This window comes from Hippocampus zosterae, chromosome 8, assembly GCF_025434085.1.
Source record: "Hippocampus zosterae strain Florida chromosome 8, ASM2543408v3, whole genome shotgun sequence".
Classification (NCBI taxonomy): domain Eukaryota; kingdom Metazoa; phylum Chordata; class Actinopteri; order Syngnathiformes; family Syngnathidae; genus Hippocampus; species Hippocampus zosterae.
In genome coordinates, this window is record NC_067458.1 from 20,399,350 (window position 1) to 20,416,094 (window position 16,745).

Sequence of the window (16,745 nt, forward strand, 5' to 3'; positions counted from 1 at the left end):
TTTTCCAATGCCAGCTTTTGATTTGTCGCTTGGATTAAAAGCGAGTTGAAAACTGGTTCTTTCATTCGCATTCCTACTCACTTCATCTTTACCTCGACGTGCCCCCTTCCACCCTTCCCTTCCTTACTCATCCTCTTGCGCCACAACGTACGTGAAGAAGGCATCCGGGCGGGAGATCGACACCTTTGTGAGTAGGAGAAAGGACGGAGGAAGACGAGGTCATGGCGGTTCATACACGACACAGTCTGACTGAAATGACACATTAGATGACGGATTCATACGTCATCTGCACAGGCTGGTTAAATGGCTTTTCAGAAAGTTCACTATGAAGTCTTTGTAGAAAAAGTGGAGTAAAGTCATTCTACTCACCCGTTGAAGATGACCCACGGTGCACATGACGGGAGAGGGAACATAGGAGGGGTGTGTGCAGGATGATAAAGGCAGTAGTGTTTTGTAGATGAAAAAAATAAAGGCAGAAAAATTCCACAAACCCATAAAATTAAAAAAAAGTACCGTGCATTTTTTTAAACAAAAACAATGGTCTTAATGGTAATAATAATGAAGGATATCTTACTTAAACACACAGAGGAACAGTTTTTTTTTTTTTTTTGCACAAAGGGTTACGGCGTAACCCTCCATCAACACATTCCAGTTGCGTCACTTTTGCTTTTGTTGTTCTTTTGATAACATAGTATGTGCAGCGTCCAACAAGTGAGTCTCACAATCCCATGAAAGGTGTGACAAATCTTTTTTTTTAAGTGTTGCGATTGCAGCAGCTGAGTCAGACGACGCTCCCTTCTCTTGAAAATACCTGAGCGGGTCAGTTCGATTCAAATATAAATCACACAGGAAGCGTTCGCAGTTAAGGCAAGTGACACCATTTAATGTTCCGTTATAGATCTGTGGCGACAGGGGAGCTTCATCCCCGACATGTACAATAAATGTTTTGCGCCACAGAGCGGTTTGGTAGTGCATGACACGTGACAAGTAGGCAACGCCACAATCATCAGTTATAGGCCACAGATATTAAAGCAACAATAAGAAATGTGCAAATCACGTTTTTGTGTGCGTCTGGCCATTGCCGGATATTTTCAGATTCAGATTCAGAAAACTGATCCAGGCCATGGATTAGCATTAACACTAACATTCCAACTATACATAGTGATTGCGGTGATGAGTAATGGAGTGAATGAGATTTTCTTTTCCATTTCTGACATTTATGGGTAATGGGTCAAATTGACCCATTGCAAAGCTGGTTTTTTAAAACGTCTGGTGGCTGAATAGACGGAAGCAACAAAAAGATATTGAGAGAAACTGAGAATAACTGAGTTAACACGTGTCCAAGAATGTTGATTAGGATTCTAACACCCACCCCCACCCGTTTCTGACCTAAAAGGTCAAACTGACCCACTCCAACCTTCTGTCATATTGGTGGTAAAATTAACCAAATGCAAAGAGTTTCTGTCTTTTAAAAAAACGTGGCTATCAAAGTGTAAACATAATGTTGAAAATCCAAAGTGAGGTGATTTTAGTTTCACTTTTCCAATGACGGGTCATATTGACCCAGGAATGTTAATGTTGTAAAAGGAAGGTTAAAGTAATGTAATGTGTTTTAATCAGTTTTGGTACTGATACAACTATTTTAAAAACCTGCATTATGCATTTTCAGCTTTCATCTGACCCTAACGAGTGCAAGTGCAACCGAAAATAAATGGAGAGATGCTTTGGGACCTTTTTTTTACTTTTTCTTTCATTAATATTGGATATTTTTGAAATATTATGTCCAGTTGGATCCATGCTCTGGCAGGCTGGTTATGGCCCATGGGGCATGAGTTGGTTTCGATTTTTTTTTTTTTAATCCCATACAATCACTGGTTTGGCTTCTTTATTTTCCACATTTTCTCCTGTCATTGTGTGGTTTCAAACAGAGCAGTGAGTGACGACCCTAATGAGCCCTTTTGTTTGTGTTTGTAAGGAGCCTAACTAAAAAAGATTGTGAACAGACTTGATAAGCAACTCCACCCCTCCCCCCCCAGCACGTTTTAGGTTCACTATTCACTAACCGAATATAAGACCAAAGTGAGACGCAAGCTTTGTGTGTCAATGGGTTTAGAATGTTCGTAATTTTGCATGATAGTTTGTGGTATATTTCCCAATTACACTATTAATATAAGCAGTTATTTATAAATATCTTGAGAGGGGCATTAAATTATGGCGTTTCACGATTTCCTGAAGGGGTCGGTCCCTCATCGGGGCAAAAGGCTTCAAGTATAACTGCAGTCAACCCTTTAGTGGTTTTCTAACAACTAGTCGTACTCGAACTCCCCCTAGTGGTAAGAAAAAAATCACTGCCGAAGTTCACAGTTCACTTGTATTTAACCTTTAGGTTCAATTAATTTGCATTTAATCGTGTGAACGTTTTCTTTTGAAACATTTCAGCACTATATGTAATGTGCGCAATACATTTGAACAGAATATTTTCCCCCTCCATTTGAACATGACAAACTGCAGCATGTTGGAGTGGCTTACAAGAATGCTCAACGTACTCATTTCTGATGAACATTGAAATGCCTTCATTGCCACTGCATTTTGACGTTGTGGAGTATAGTTTTTTTTTTTATGATGGCACTCATTGGAAAACATTTAAGAACTGCAGAACTCAGTCACATTGAGCCCTGCTCGTATCGTCACACCGCATGAAGCGCCATTCCCGTTTCTTACCGTTGCTTTAAGTGTCTCACAAGCTTATAAACGTGATTGCGCGGATCCATCCACACACTGTCAATTACAGTATTTCCATTATTGCAGCTTTTGCATCATGCATTTGGAGGTATTAATAGAGCTTCATTCACACATTTTGAGGGAAAAAAAGCAGTTATGACTCAACCACACACACACGCACGAACAACACAGACTTTTCATTATAGGTGTTTTGATATCCGCCTTCAGAGGCATTCAGACGAGTGGGGGCTGTTTTGATCAAATTTCCACCAAACAAGTGGAAGTGACAGCTCACTTGTTAAAAAAAAAAAATTATCCACTCACTCCTTTACAAACCAGCCGCCAGCGGCGGCGGCGTCATCCTTGAGTGACGGGCCCGCCGCCCGCCGGCGGCGCATCAGAGCAGGAGGCACGCCACGGAAGGCAGAAGCTCCGCGAGATGCGACTCGGCGTCGGCGTTCTGAGTGACGGGGTTGCCGCGGAGATCGAGACGCCGCAGCTTGGGGCAGGTGGCGAGCGGCCGGAGCGCTGCCAGCGTGGCAATGTCTGAGTGTGCGGGGTTAAAGAACAAGTCTGTTTGTGGGGTGTTTGTTGAAGTGAGACGTGGTGATGAATGTCTTATCATATGCAGTCCTGACACAAAAAAAACAAACCACGGAGCCCCAAAAGAGATGCAGCGAAAAGAGAAAGCCAACACACATTTGTTGAAGTATCCGTCCATCACGCCAAGTTAAAAAAAAAAAATTTATAGCGCTTGTCATGTTCAAGGTCATGGGAAATCGGCGCATGTGGAAGAAAAATATTTGCCACCAAATGACTGAGTTGAAATGCAATTGGAGGGCGGAAAATTCCAGGGCCGAGATTCACACACACACCCACCCTTTGAGAGCAGATATTTTGGTCATGACATGCCCACCCTGCCGTCCAATGTTAAAAACAAACAAACTTGAAGGGGTTAACGTGCCTGAATGGATTAAGTACAAGTGCCATAAGAAACGGACCGATAGAACCTTTCACAATTTCATCAAATGTGTTATGAGGAGCTCCGAGGATTACACGGCGATTTTGTTCAATTAAATGGTGGATTTAAGGATTAAGTTTCATTCTTAATAAGGACAAATAATGACTTAATTTTGGAAAATCCAATTTAAGCCTTTTAAAGGCTCAGGCCAAAAAAAAAAACAATTAAAAATCACATGAATTACAACTTGGACGATAAGCGTACACACCGAGAAATCTCGGCTTGGCATGATTGAAGCACATTTTAATTACAATTGCACTCTCCTTTTGAGAGCATCACTTGTGCAGAACCGCTTTTGGGACTTCCTCCTCCACACCACACACACGCACATTTTTCTTCAGGCTGTTTTGCCACCAAGGGAAAAAAAAAAAAAAAATTGCCAGATCGCATGATGAAGGAGGGTATCGGCAGCATTGTGTTTTAAACTTTCATGTTGCTTGTCAAACTAGAGTGTAGCGCAAAACTTGAACACAATCTGCAAGAAGAGCTGAAGAGAACAATGTGAAAGTACTCCCGATTGGGCTCGCCAATGACGTTTCGTGAAAGTGTGGTGGCTTCAGATTGTATTTGTGATCAAATGCAAATATTCAAATTGAATTATAACGAAGAATTAATACTTTCTTGCACCCCCTCCGCCATTTCTGACTTTTTGGGGCTAACTTACTTTTACAAGCGTTAATATTGCAACTGTGAAACATGAATCAAGCAGAAAAAAATCCACCCATTTTTGTCCATCTCAAGGTTTGCCATTTTGCCTTGTGCCACTAGTTGTTGACCGAAAATGCCATCAGAGCGCCTCAGCGCTCAGGTCACACGGCTAACCAACATTCTCCGGGTTTGGTCATGTGACGTTCACAAGCCGAGCCCTGAGGTACCGTGAATGTGATTTTCAGCTGACAGCAAATGGCGCTCCCCCTGAGATGGATAAAAACGGGATTATTCTGCTTAAATTCATATTCCGCAAAGGTAATAAAGGATACCGTATTTCGATATTTTTGACTTGACTTCCCCTTTAAGTGTCACCGACTGTAATCAATGGGGTGATCTGAAAACGGCTGCAACATTCTATCAATGGCGCCCCCTGGAACGCTTGAAAAAAAAAAGACATTTATTTGATTTAGAAAAAAAAGTGATTTCAACAGGATTGTTTAGCCTCACTTGAGTCATTCACTTTACATAGTGAACCTGTCCAAACAAAACAACAACAACAAAAAAGGCACGATAAATCACGGTTAGGAGGCATTAATCGCTCTTAAGATTAAAGGAAGAAATGAAGCGTGAATGCCGCTATGACTAAATGATGCTTGCTTGTTCTGTAAAATGGCAAATTTGAGTGGAAAACTATCAAATGGAAAAAAAAATATAATCAAAAGCCACAGTCAGAGAAGAATGTGTCCCTGCACCCACTTTTCATGTGGAATCATCAAAATTTTCTTTTTTTGTCTGTGTGCTTTTATGATAACCATCTAATTTTATTGCTATTGGTGAAATTAGTGTTGTTTTTTTCTAACTTTCTATGGGGTGCATAAAAGGGAAGTTTTGGGGGGGGCTCGTGTTGGCGACCGTAATAAAACATATTTTTCATTCGGAATATAACTGATGAAGGAAAACTTTTATCTCTATTTGGACAGAGGGAATTATGTGTGAAAAGAATGCTATCACATAACAGTATATACCATTTTCCAATGTCTGACTGCTAATTCCCCAGAGATATGCCACTCTGTTGGACTCATAAATGTGTAAATCTTTTTATTTAATTATTCTCCCCCCCCCCCCCCCATTGTCTGTCTCTGCGCGTCGTCAGATGTTCGCGCTTGTTTTGCTGCCATGAGCCAGGCACGCTCGGGTCTGAGTCTCACCGCCAACTCCGCGCGGAGATTCATTATAACATTCGTCCCCGTAATGCTGTTGATGTCCCCTGGAGCATAATGACAACATGTAAACATAACACCGCCGCCACACAGAAAGTCCCTTGGCTTCTAAGGATTATTTATTGAGGGTGATTTTTTTCGTTCTTAATGCAACGACTTATTTTGGGCAACAAAAAACATGTAAATGTACGCGTTGGTGGCAGTAGCTCAGTCTGGTAAGATATAGTTGGAGAACCAGAGCGTTGCAAGGTCAATTCCAATGACAGATGGGCAATCTGATAATTGGACTGACATGCTCCTCTGTGAACAGACAAATTTACATTTGGGTTGGATAAAGTACAGTAAAAACAGACTTTAATAGGACCCGGTGGAGGCAAGACCATCCATACATCAAGCCGACTGGCTTGCTTGACTCACTGTGGCACTAATTAGCAATGCCAAGTGGCCGTCAGAGGCATCATTTAACTTTTTTTTCCAGATCAACGGTTTGAGCTGCCTCATCGAAGCGACTTTTGACCTCGGTGCAAAGAGACTGTAAGTGCACAAAAAACGGCTTTTCTCGCTGCCACCCCCGGCGCATTTTTACAAAAATTTGTATTTTTTAAACGGCCAATGCGAAAATCACACTTGATTACAGAATGAAGGATACTGTTATTCTTCAAGAGGACCTCTTCCAGTTTGGGCAGGCAGTAGACTCCTTCTAAATTTTCTATGCAGTTGTTTTCAGCCTCCAACACCTTCAAGTATCGAGAAGTGGAAAAAAAGAAGAAACATGAGCAAACGGAAGAAGCAAATTCCCGACAGGACAAACATTGCAGTTGCCTCATTTTTGGTTTGTTTGTTTTTTTCACCTTCAGGCACTGTAACATGGAGAAGTGAAAGGAAATGCGGCGCAGCTGATTAGAGGACAGATTGATGTGAGTGATGAGGAGCAGCTGGTCCAAATGGCACAAGGTTGTCAGGTTCTGTTTGGTGAGGAAGGAGGGAAGCCAGAAATGATTCCCCGAACATCCCCCGGCACAACAGAGGGTTAGGGAAAGGGATATTGTGCGCAAACCTTGTTGGAGACGCTGAAGACGCGCACTTCAGCATACTCCATTTTCAAAATGGTGTTTTCGATCATAAATTTGCTGCACAGGTCACTGTAATAGGCTGAGCGCATGGAGTCCACTTCCTGAGGGAGAGGAGGTAATGAGCGTGTTGCGCGTGAATACGTCTCCAGTTAATGGAACGGACACCAAATTGCTGTTGGTGTCGCTGCTTACTTTGAGAGTTTGGAAATGAGCGAGCGTCTCCTTTTCGTAGCCAAGGGGGTCTAGCGCCCTCATCAGCAGGATAATGGTGAGCAAACACCCTGCGGAGAAAAGCAAAAACGTGAGAGTGGAGCCCTTCTCAAACGCTGGGTTGGAAGAGCAACACCATATGGCAAAAATGTTTATGAGCGCCGACAACTGTGATCCCAAAAGATGATAGCATTTCAAACTTATCTTGCAACATTACCCTTGAAAATAAATGGCGTAGAATTCATGTGATTTTGCTCGGGTACCAGCATGGTTTAACAAACACACACAATGACTGCTTTCCTGTGGTTTTCATTAAATTTATGCTTGTGTGAGTGATGCTTTTTTTTTTTTAATACATACACTGCTAACCAAAAGTTATGCATGCTGTGCTTACGAGTTAATTTCAGGATGAGTGTAAAATGCGTACTACCTTTACTTAATTTTGACCTCAGCTAAACTTGTAAATGTCCTTCTATATTCATTCATTCATTCATTTTCCGATCTGCTTTATCCTCACAAGGGTAGCGGGGGGGGCGGGGGACTGGAGCCCATCTCAGCTGTCTTCGGGCAGTAGGGGGGGCACACCAGAACCGGTTGCCAGCCAAGGCACACATAGACAAACAACCATCCGCGCTCAAACTCATACCGCGCGACAATTATAGAGTGTTCAGCCTGCCATGCATGTTTTTGGAATGCTGGATGAAACCGGAGTACCCAAAGAAAACCCACGCATGCCCGAGGAGAACATGCAAACTCCACATAGGGAGGCCGGAGCTGGAATTGATTTCAGAACCCGAAGGAAACTGCTGCAATCTTTTTCACGTTAGGAGCCCCGCTGTACTTCAAGTGTTTATTAAAAAAAAAAAAAAGTTAGCCTGAAGCCCAGATTGTCACTCATGGAGAGAACCATTGTCAAAATAAATCCCTCAATTTGTCAAGATGAAGCCCATTTAATTTGATTTGCCTTGGAAAATGTAGTTACTCAAATTTTTTGGCACTCCCTGTGAGGCTCATATCAGCTGTTATCTATAATATAACCTCAGCCAAGGTTCGAATCCAAAACACACACGCACACACATAAAAACACACACAATTCATTTAAGGCAACAACTGCAAGTTTTGAAATGAACCAAAAGCCAGTTATGGTTGGCCGGAGACCAGTGGCGAGACTTGCCCTCTTCCTAGGGTGGCGGTACATGCCAAATGTGTCTGGGACTGAGCCAGCGCATCTGCAACAAAACTGTGATCTGATATTTGAAGCCAAATGTGGAAGTGCAGCAGAATGACTTTGCTATAGCAACAAATTCATTTGCCGGAGAGCCGCGCTCGTCTCTCTGAAGTGGTGGAGTTAATTCACTCAAGTCCGTCTCGATATGCGGTCTGCGTTTCTCGACTGTCATAATAGCAGAAGGATGATTTTATGTTCATCGGGATCAATAAATTGAGGATGCTTGGTGAGAAACATTTCCAATGCGGAATAGAAAACTTGTCGGATGACAAGCTCAACATCTTATACTTCAATTGCACTACAAGGACAAAATTATTGACGCAAAACCTTAATTAATTGTCAATCAAACAGCGCTCGCCCAAACGTCCTAAAAAAGTCACTGCAGAATATGGGGCAGTCGCCATAAACAGAACTTTATCACCAAGCCGGCAAATTACCCTTAAAAATTACAACAGTGGGTGCCCGGTTTACAGTGATTCCTACGGCACCGCCATTACTAATCACGCTGAAACCGTCGTCGAGTCATAATTACAGTCGACTGGTGCAATTCATGGGTGACAGGGGATAATTCACACCCACTGAAATGCATCGAGGGAGAAAAAGAAAGCTTTTTTGGGGGGTTGTTTGTTGGGTGTAATGAGTTCTTCAATAAAATTCATTATACTTTCCATGAACAATGGGGGAAAATGGGAGATCTCTCGCTCTCTCTGTCTCACACACACACACACGCACACACCTTGGGCGACAATTTTGAGCATTTAATTAACCTAGGATGCATGTTTTTGGAATCCCGGAGGAACTGAAGGAAACCCACGCAGACACCCCCGGAGAACATGCAAACGCCACACTGGAAGGCCATAGCCCGGAATCGAACCCTGGACCTCTGCACTGTGAGGCGGACGCGCTAACCAGTCGTCCGCCGTGTCGTAAGTTTGGTTAACATTTTACTTCTGATTCCAATTCCGTCCAATGGGGCTATTATCAACGTGTCGGAATATGTTTCTCCATGCAGTGAAAGTTCCTCTGATTGAAAACCGCAACCTTCCCACAAGGTCCTTCCAGAAACATATTATTTCTTAATCTGCCTCAACAGCACCGGCAGGCGAGACAGTACCAAGCAGCAAATAAGACTTCTCGCTCTGTGGAAACACACACACACACACATTAAATGAAACGGCATAAAAAAGCACTTACACTTATTGAGCGGCTCCAGTTCTAGCAGCTGGTTACATGATTGTAGCTCAGACTGCAACACGGAACTCTTTTCCACAGAGAGTTCACTCCTGTGGAAACCAAACAAACAAAAAATCAAACAACACTTTCATACATTAAAAGGAGTTCCTTAAGGGGGAGAAAAAAAAAAAGCACACTTTCATCGTGTACCAAATCCTTACCTGAAGAGCTCCTGATCGGTGGCGGAATCACGACACCAACTCTCATTTCGACCTGAGGGAGGAAACGTGGTTTTGAAAGTTCCACAAAGTTACACTTTGAGACGATGATGCGGCTAGTACGGGCGGGCTCGGTTAGATTTGTTTCTTTGGTGGCGACGTGGCTCAAATCTTTCAGAGCGCAAAGTAGTCCATCACAAATGAATTCATTACAGTTAAATGTGTATGGAAAATATATATTTTTTTTAATTAAATGAAAAAAGTGATTACTGCCGTAACTTGTCTCCTTCTGGCATGCAAGCACACAGTAAATTAGCTTCTTGCGCACCATTCATAACGTCAAAATGTTTTAACCCACGAGTATTGATTATCACCAGGGCCCGACTGACTTTTTGAGGGTGTTGCTGATCCGATATTTGGCAGGATTAAATGAAAAAAACATAATGAGTGAAATAACTTATATTTTGGTCCCCTAACACCACAACAATAAATATGAATGAAGAATGAAGAAAATGTGACTGTTTTACGATGCCACTTGTCTTGTCCTTTAGTATTTGATTAACTTCACAATAAAGATTTTTTTTTTTTGGCCAAGTTTTGACGATTTGAAAATGTATTTAGTGTACACATACTGTATGTCGGTACCATTATAAATAGAGAATCCCTTGCATGCACAAAATTATGTGGCCAAAATGAGTAATGGGAATTAAAATGTCAATGTCAGAAAGCTTTTAAAAACATATCTATATTTTTTTTAAATAAAGGTCCAAAAGCCCGCGTAAAGAAAACAAGTGCGTGTTTCTGTTGCATGAGAGTCGAGGTGAGTACAACTCCCGACACTAAATAACCTTTTCTGGCTTCCAGTTCTTTTCTTTTCCATCACACGTTCAACTGCACCAACCGTATGTGCCGAAAGGAGCCTTCCTTTCGGCTAACTATGTGACACTCACTCTCCACACTGGTCCATTTTAATCATTTAGCCCCGACGAGATGGATTAATAGAAACAGTGCCTCACCTGTGTACATGGTGCAATCTCGCCGAGTGTGTTTTTCGGGCCAGTGCACCATCAGATTGTGTTCATTAGCGATGTTGTTGATGGACCCTGGAGGAAGATCGCATATCTGAGTCATGGTTAAGAAAGTTTAACAAAGGCGTGTGAGGGGTAAGGAAGGGGGGGGGGGGGGACTAAGTGGGGTTCAAAAAGTGAGAAGAATAACTGAAACCAATTTATTATGGGAGTGCAAAAGTGATCTGGTCCTTTTTGCGTGAGTCTGCATACTCACACGGCTCGTTAGCAGCGACTAGCTTTAAGGGCCCTTTTTTTTTTTTTTTAATTTTAAGCATCTAATGGGAGACAGACTAACCACTGGTAAATCAGCATCCTCAATCACACCGCCCCTCCAAGGACATTAAGAATCTCGCTACTGACTATTTGCTTATTATTAGTAGGCGTAAAAAGATACTTTTCACAGAATGGATCCAATCCATTCTGGGCGTTTCAACGGACATTCGTTTTAAGGAATAGACACACCCAAAACGACTTTCCTGCCAGGACAAGATGGAAGAACTTTCGGTTCCATTGCTGGCGCTTTTATTTTGATGGATGCAGGTGTAAGTGGTACAAGCGAACGCTTACAGTACGCTTTTGGTGTTGCCAGCGTAGTGATTCTATTGCTATATTCAGCAACTTCTTTGACCCCTGTTGCACAACTGAGGCGTGTTCCTAATGTAAGTAGCATTATTATTTCCTGCATGGGAGAGGAAGAAAGAGGCCCATGTCGGATTTAGCAAAGCACCCCCAGAAAAAAAAACTGAGCCTGCTGATTTTCTTTAGTAAAGTGTTTTGGGGGTTTTTTTGTGCGCACGTACGCTGCAAAATTGTTGGCACCCTTCTATTAAAGAAAAGCCAAAATTTTCACAAAAACATTCATCTGGAAGCATTTTGGCTTTTTCCAAGATGGATTTTAGCCAATTCCAGTCTCACCAGTGATGAATGTTTCAATGTGATGAATGGTTTCAAATCTAACACTGGCAGAACTGCTGGATCAGTTACTAACCGACAGTGGTTGATGTCACCCATATGGTATGGCTGGCACATTTGAAACCGCGGCTGTTCAGGTAGTAATTCAGCACTTACTGCGACATCAGTCAGGATGAATGGTACGTGAAACAGACAAATCGAATATTGGTCAGCAATTTTCTAGGCTACTTCTAGCAGAAGCCCTGCAAGGCAGTCAGAAGACTTAATGGAATTGCATCTTGCAAAAGCACATCCCTGCCAAAAGGCATCAGTTGTCTGCCTTTTCTCAATAAACACTGCGGGGTCTCGGTCAGCATTTCCTGGGGGGGGAAGAAAAGCCTTTGAAGGAAAGTTGTTTTGTGATAGCGGTGAAAGGAACAACCTCCGTACATGACACAGGCAACCTTATCAGCATGAATTAATTTCGGTCCTACTAGCTAGCTGACGACTGTAAATTCATAATCAGTGCAAAAAATGTCATCTTGAAAATGTTGCTTATATCTCTGATTAATACAAGTTTATTGACCAGTGTGATTATCAATAAAATTTGATAATGGATGAGTTGTATATGAATTAATCATTGCACCTCAAATGGATTTTCTCCAGCTACTCCAACTCCCTCCCACACTCCAAAAACACGCATTTTCATTAACCACTCCAGGCGTAACGCCGCAATTGGCCCAAAGTCAACTGAGACAGACTCTAGCTCACCTGCAACCTTAATAAGGACCAGCACTATCGAAAAGAGATGGACATATGTTGATTGCCTAGTTTTTTCTTTTAATTCAATGAAGTTTAGACACAAAAGGATACCCAGACGGAACTATGTTTAAATCGTGGGTGGATGCTTCTCCAGTCCACTTGCAGCGGCTGACCATCCAGCACAAGCAGCAGCCCACCGGACTGCGCCTGCATGAGAGAATAAAAAAAAAATATAAAATAAATTAATTAACTATTGAATTTATAACAAAAAAAGAAACAAAAACAAATGGGGACGGAATAACTCACCTGGACCGGCCTCGAAAAGGCAACAGCCACCCTCTCTTCATCGCGGCTGATGAACACACAACTAATCATCTCTTCACGCTCGGCTGTCACGCAATAGGAGACGTGTGCATTAAGTTGTGACCATCGCTTTGTTAAAATGCAGTAATGTGCTAAACACACACGCATTCACACACACACGAACAAACTCGTACTAAAACACATTCTAAAAATGAAACCTACACGACTTTGAAAACTTTTTAAACACACAAGCACTTACACACACATAAATGCACACTAGAACACACCTCTGCCTAGAAGCCAACGATAATAAAACCAAGCACTCTGGTCGTTGGGGTCGGTGAAGAAAGCGTTCTGCACCAGCTCATATTCTGGAAAGGAAAAAAAAAAGCAACATGGTGTCAAATTGATCAGTTTCTCATTAAATCAAATTCAATTCAATTCATTCGGTCAGCGTGAGGCAGCATGACCTTGGCTTACCCTGAAGGAGCGCTTCATTTTTCTTGTGTAAATTGTTACTTTGTATAATGGATGGAACTACAACTAATAAATTGGTTTTCTGTATATATAGTAGAGCTTTTTTACAACAAAAAATAGGAACCCGCCGATGCCAAAATTACAGTTTTTAACAGATCTCTCTCATGATCCTAAGGTGAAAATTTAAAAAATGTCATCTTACAAGACTGCTTGTGTATTCGTTCTGAATGTGGAGATGGCATTTAGCTGCTGCCGATTCATTCATTCCAATAATTTTTTTAATAGATTAGATTTGAAGAATTTCAAAGTGGCCCTTGCGTCCTGCAACTTTTCAGGATGCTGCTCCTGAAGGAAAAAGTTTAGACACTGCTGGTTTAAACAATTATTTGAGTCAATTATTTACATAGGGATGGCGAGTCAGGGCGGCCCAGTAGTCCAGTGGTTAGCACGTGGGCTCCACAGTGCAGAGGTACCGGGTTCGATTCCGGCTCCGGCCTCCCTGTGTGGAGTTTGCATGTTCTCCCCGGGCCTGCGTGGGTTTTCTCCGGGTCCTCCGGTTTCCTCCCACATTCCAAAAATATGCATGGCAGGCTGATTGAACACTCTAAATTGTCCCTAGGTGTGAGTGTGAGTACGAATGGTTGTTCGTCTCTGTGTGCCCTGCGATTGGTTGGCAACCGATTCAGGGTGTCCGCCGCCTACTGCCCGGAGACAGCTGGGATAGGCTCCAGCACCCCCCGCGACCCTAGTGAGGATCAAGCGGCTCGGAAGATGAATGAATGAATGAATGGCGAGTCAATTCGCCCTACTTCAGTGGTGCGAATAGTCAGGAATTACTGTGGGCATTACAGTCTCAGTCACTTTCGTTCATGACATGCACCGTTTGTCCCACACAGAATAACTACAGTGCTTACTCATTTAGAACTGTGTAAGTGGAAAAAATATTAGTTCAGCAAAAATCTGAGCCTGCAGGAGTGGAAGAGTCAAAAGCATGACACGTCCCAACATTTTAGACTCAGACTGCCCCCTGTGGGTGGATGCTGCGCAATACCGTCTGCGGCAGGTTTACCTTTGAGCAGCTGCTCTTCACAGACGCGATGGGAGTGGTTCTGCGGCGAGGGAGGCGAGGAGCCCGTCGGGGGGGCGGATTCGGGGGACTGCGGGTGGAGAAGGGGCAACAGGGTACTGCGGTAATGCCAGCTGGAGTAGTTGGAAAAGTTGGAGCCGATGAGACGATCAGTGAACTCCAACTCCTTTCCCACGGGGACAGCGGATTTCTTCACGACGATCCGCCGGTAATCCCAGCAGTGAACTGGCGCAGACAGTGAGATGTGGGTGTAACAATTCCAGATAAGCGCACAGATTTTCCTTATTAAATTTGGAGGGCGCCGGTAGCCACGTTCTCCTATTTTCTGCCAGCCTTTGTCTCTAAAACCACTGAAATCATGAAAATTCAGCGATATGACATCAGGCTCAGCGAGGGAAAGCAACATTAATCCTTATGATATCTGTGTTTGTGCTACTCGTAGTTGAATGTGATTTATACTTTTTTTTCACAAATTTGGGCATAAGAGAGGACTGACCTGGATAGACTTCACTTACAAAAACATTCTGTCAATCATGCATGCCATTTGCTTTCGGATAGTCAAACAGCCAGATGTACAAATGATCAGAATGATACCACCTATCACTCAATTTGAGCCATGAAAAATCATGTAAGCCTGAAAGGATCGTCTCTTAAAATGGCATCACTCACAGTTGCGGTCATCTAAGCTGAGGCAGCGGTCGCACAGGCTCAACTCCCGGGCCCAGTCCATTTGAGGCACACGTTCCGAGACCCAGCTTCGATGATGCCAGCTGCCGTATGACTTTGGGTTGACTTTCAGGCAAGACTCCAGAAAAGACAGCTCGGTCTGGTACATCTTTTGTACTTCACACTCGTCTCTGAAAGCATAAGTCAACTGAAACTGTTAAATAACCTCTCGGGGCTTACTATGAACAAACTATAACATGGTGGACAAGCTCACTTGACGGTTTCCTGGTGCATGAGGATCTCTCTCCTGTAATTCCAAAGTGTTGCAAAGTCAGGGTTCGATGATAGCAGCTGCTGGGTCAAGTGGAGGGCTTCTTCGTCGCAAATACCCTCTTTCCTCTGTCATAACAACATTTTAGAATTACGGTGAATCCCTGTTTATTGCAAGGGATAAATTCCAGATCCACACTTAATTGGTGACGATCACAACATAGTTAGACCCTAGCATGTTTCAATGTAATTTTAACACCGCCAAAGGCTTCAACACATTTAAACATAGTAAATGTATTTTAAAACAAATGCGGGCAAAAAATGTAAATTGCTGCATTGACAAGTGATTTGCTGTAAACATCCCCGAGATGGTAGTAGTGCATAACATTTGTCTGTATTATGCTCTCCCAGTGGCTAAGGCGTGCACACCAGAAGGAGCAGCATTGAATGAGCCCGGTGGTCGTGGTTTGAATGTCAACTCCCTCTTGAGGGCCTATATTGAGTGAAATAAATTTTTAAAATTAAATTACGATTTTTAATTAAAAATCAACTCAAAAATAAAAGTACAATATCATGGGGATTTATTTTTTCTTATTAGGTAGATATCCTCCACACATACACGAAAAAAAGAGAGAACAATAAAGTGGGGCCAAGTTATTTGAACCGCAATAATAATTCAGGTCATTTATTTAGTCTTGAAAGCACCTTGGAAAAACAGGCATCTCGTGCTGCTGTGTATATCTTCAATTTCTTTTCCCGTTCCTTTCTTTTCTCCTCCTCCTGCTGGGCTGTGGACTTTACCTTCACTCGACCGTGCTGGGAACAATCAAAAGAATACGAAAGGGTAACTCGCACTCATTCATTTATTGGGACTTTTTTTTATATTGTCTCCATACTCAATAGGCAAATATGACAGCGTGACCAAAACAAGGCGTAAGCACTGGCAAACTGATGCATTACTCACCATCTTTTACTGTTTAAGAAGGAGACGTTCCTCAATATCTGTGTGTCATTCCATATAAACAGAGATATTAAAGGTTAAACGTGTGATGTATAGAGCACACAAACATTACGGTGACATTGAAACACAATTACAAGTCGAGCTGCGCATCTGTGTGGTGCGACACATTTGACAAAATGAATGAAAACTAATTAGCTCAGTTCCTGGTTAATACCAGGTAGCTTTTTCACACAAATAACAGCGTACTTCGACTGAAAATAGAACGCTGTTTGCACACAGATGTGGCTACATATATGTATATATATGAGATCATACATTACGTAATCCAGACAAACACACACCTTAACTCTTGTCGCCTTGGGAATATTTTAAAAAGAAATTTGGATGACAGTCATCGACGTTGTATCGGTAAACTTCCGTCTCATTAAAATTACGTCACCATCGCGCCTTTCGCAGTGTTTTGCTGCTCTCTAGCGGAGGGAACACCCAATATACGTTGCACTGTAAATTAATTAAGTCATATAGTCTTTTATTCTCAATGTATGCGAGACTTAACGTGGTTCCACCATGATTTGTAATCCATTTTTTTGTGATCGCATTTTCGTTTGTGCTCCACTCAGAAAAATGTGCTCTGGGGTTTCCGCGTCTATATTTAGTTATGACGTACCAGTGGAATCCCCTAATTTTCGATTTGAATATTTGCAAGCGGTACTTCGTTGCGTCTTCAAGTACGGCAATTCGTC

At 42.5% G+C, this 16,745-nt stretch overlaps 1 protein-coding gene across 1 annotated transcript; it reads right to left on the minus strand.

Moving 5' to 3' along the window:
• Positions 1–862: 862 nt before the first annotated feature.
• On the minus strand, positions 863–16,469 carry rabggta (Rab geranylgeranyltransferase subunit alpha). Its single transcript, XM_052074319.1, has 17 exons — positions 16,344–16,469; positions 16,006–16,043; positions 15,747–15,857; positions 15,046–15,170; positions 14,775–14,962; positions 14,088–14,330; positions 12,829–12,912; positions 12,545–12,627; positions 12,350–12,445; positions 10,532–10,637; positions 9,519–9,570; positions 9,319–9,407; positions 6,879–6,967; positions 6,671–6,787; positions 6,465–6,578; positions 6,263–6,350; positions 863–3,267 (listed from the first exon to the last, which is right to left on the minus strand). The coding sequence occupies exons 2-17, from the start codon at positions 16,006–16,008 to the stop codon at positions 3,119–3,121; spliced, it is 1,737 nt and encodes a 578-aa protein (XP_051930279.1). The 5' UTR covers positions 16,009–16,043; positions 16,344–16,469; the 3' UTR covers positions 863–3,118.
• Between the last annotated feature and the right edge of the window lie 276 nt (positions 16,470–16,745).

Bases quoted from the DNA above. Each gene is read 5' to 3' on its own strand.
- rabggta (XM_052074319.1), bottom strand. The intron at 12,913-14,087 runs GTAAACCTGCCG...TTTCCTTTCCAG, and splicing joins TGAAGAGCAGCTGCTCAAAG to AATATGAGCTGGTGCAGAAC. The intron at 10,638-12,349 runs GTATCCTTTTGT...ACCATGACTCAG, and splicing joins TTAAACATAGTTCCGTCTGG to ATATGCGATCTTCCTCCAGG.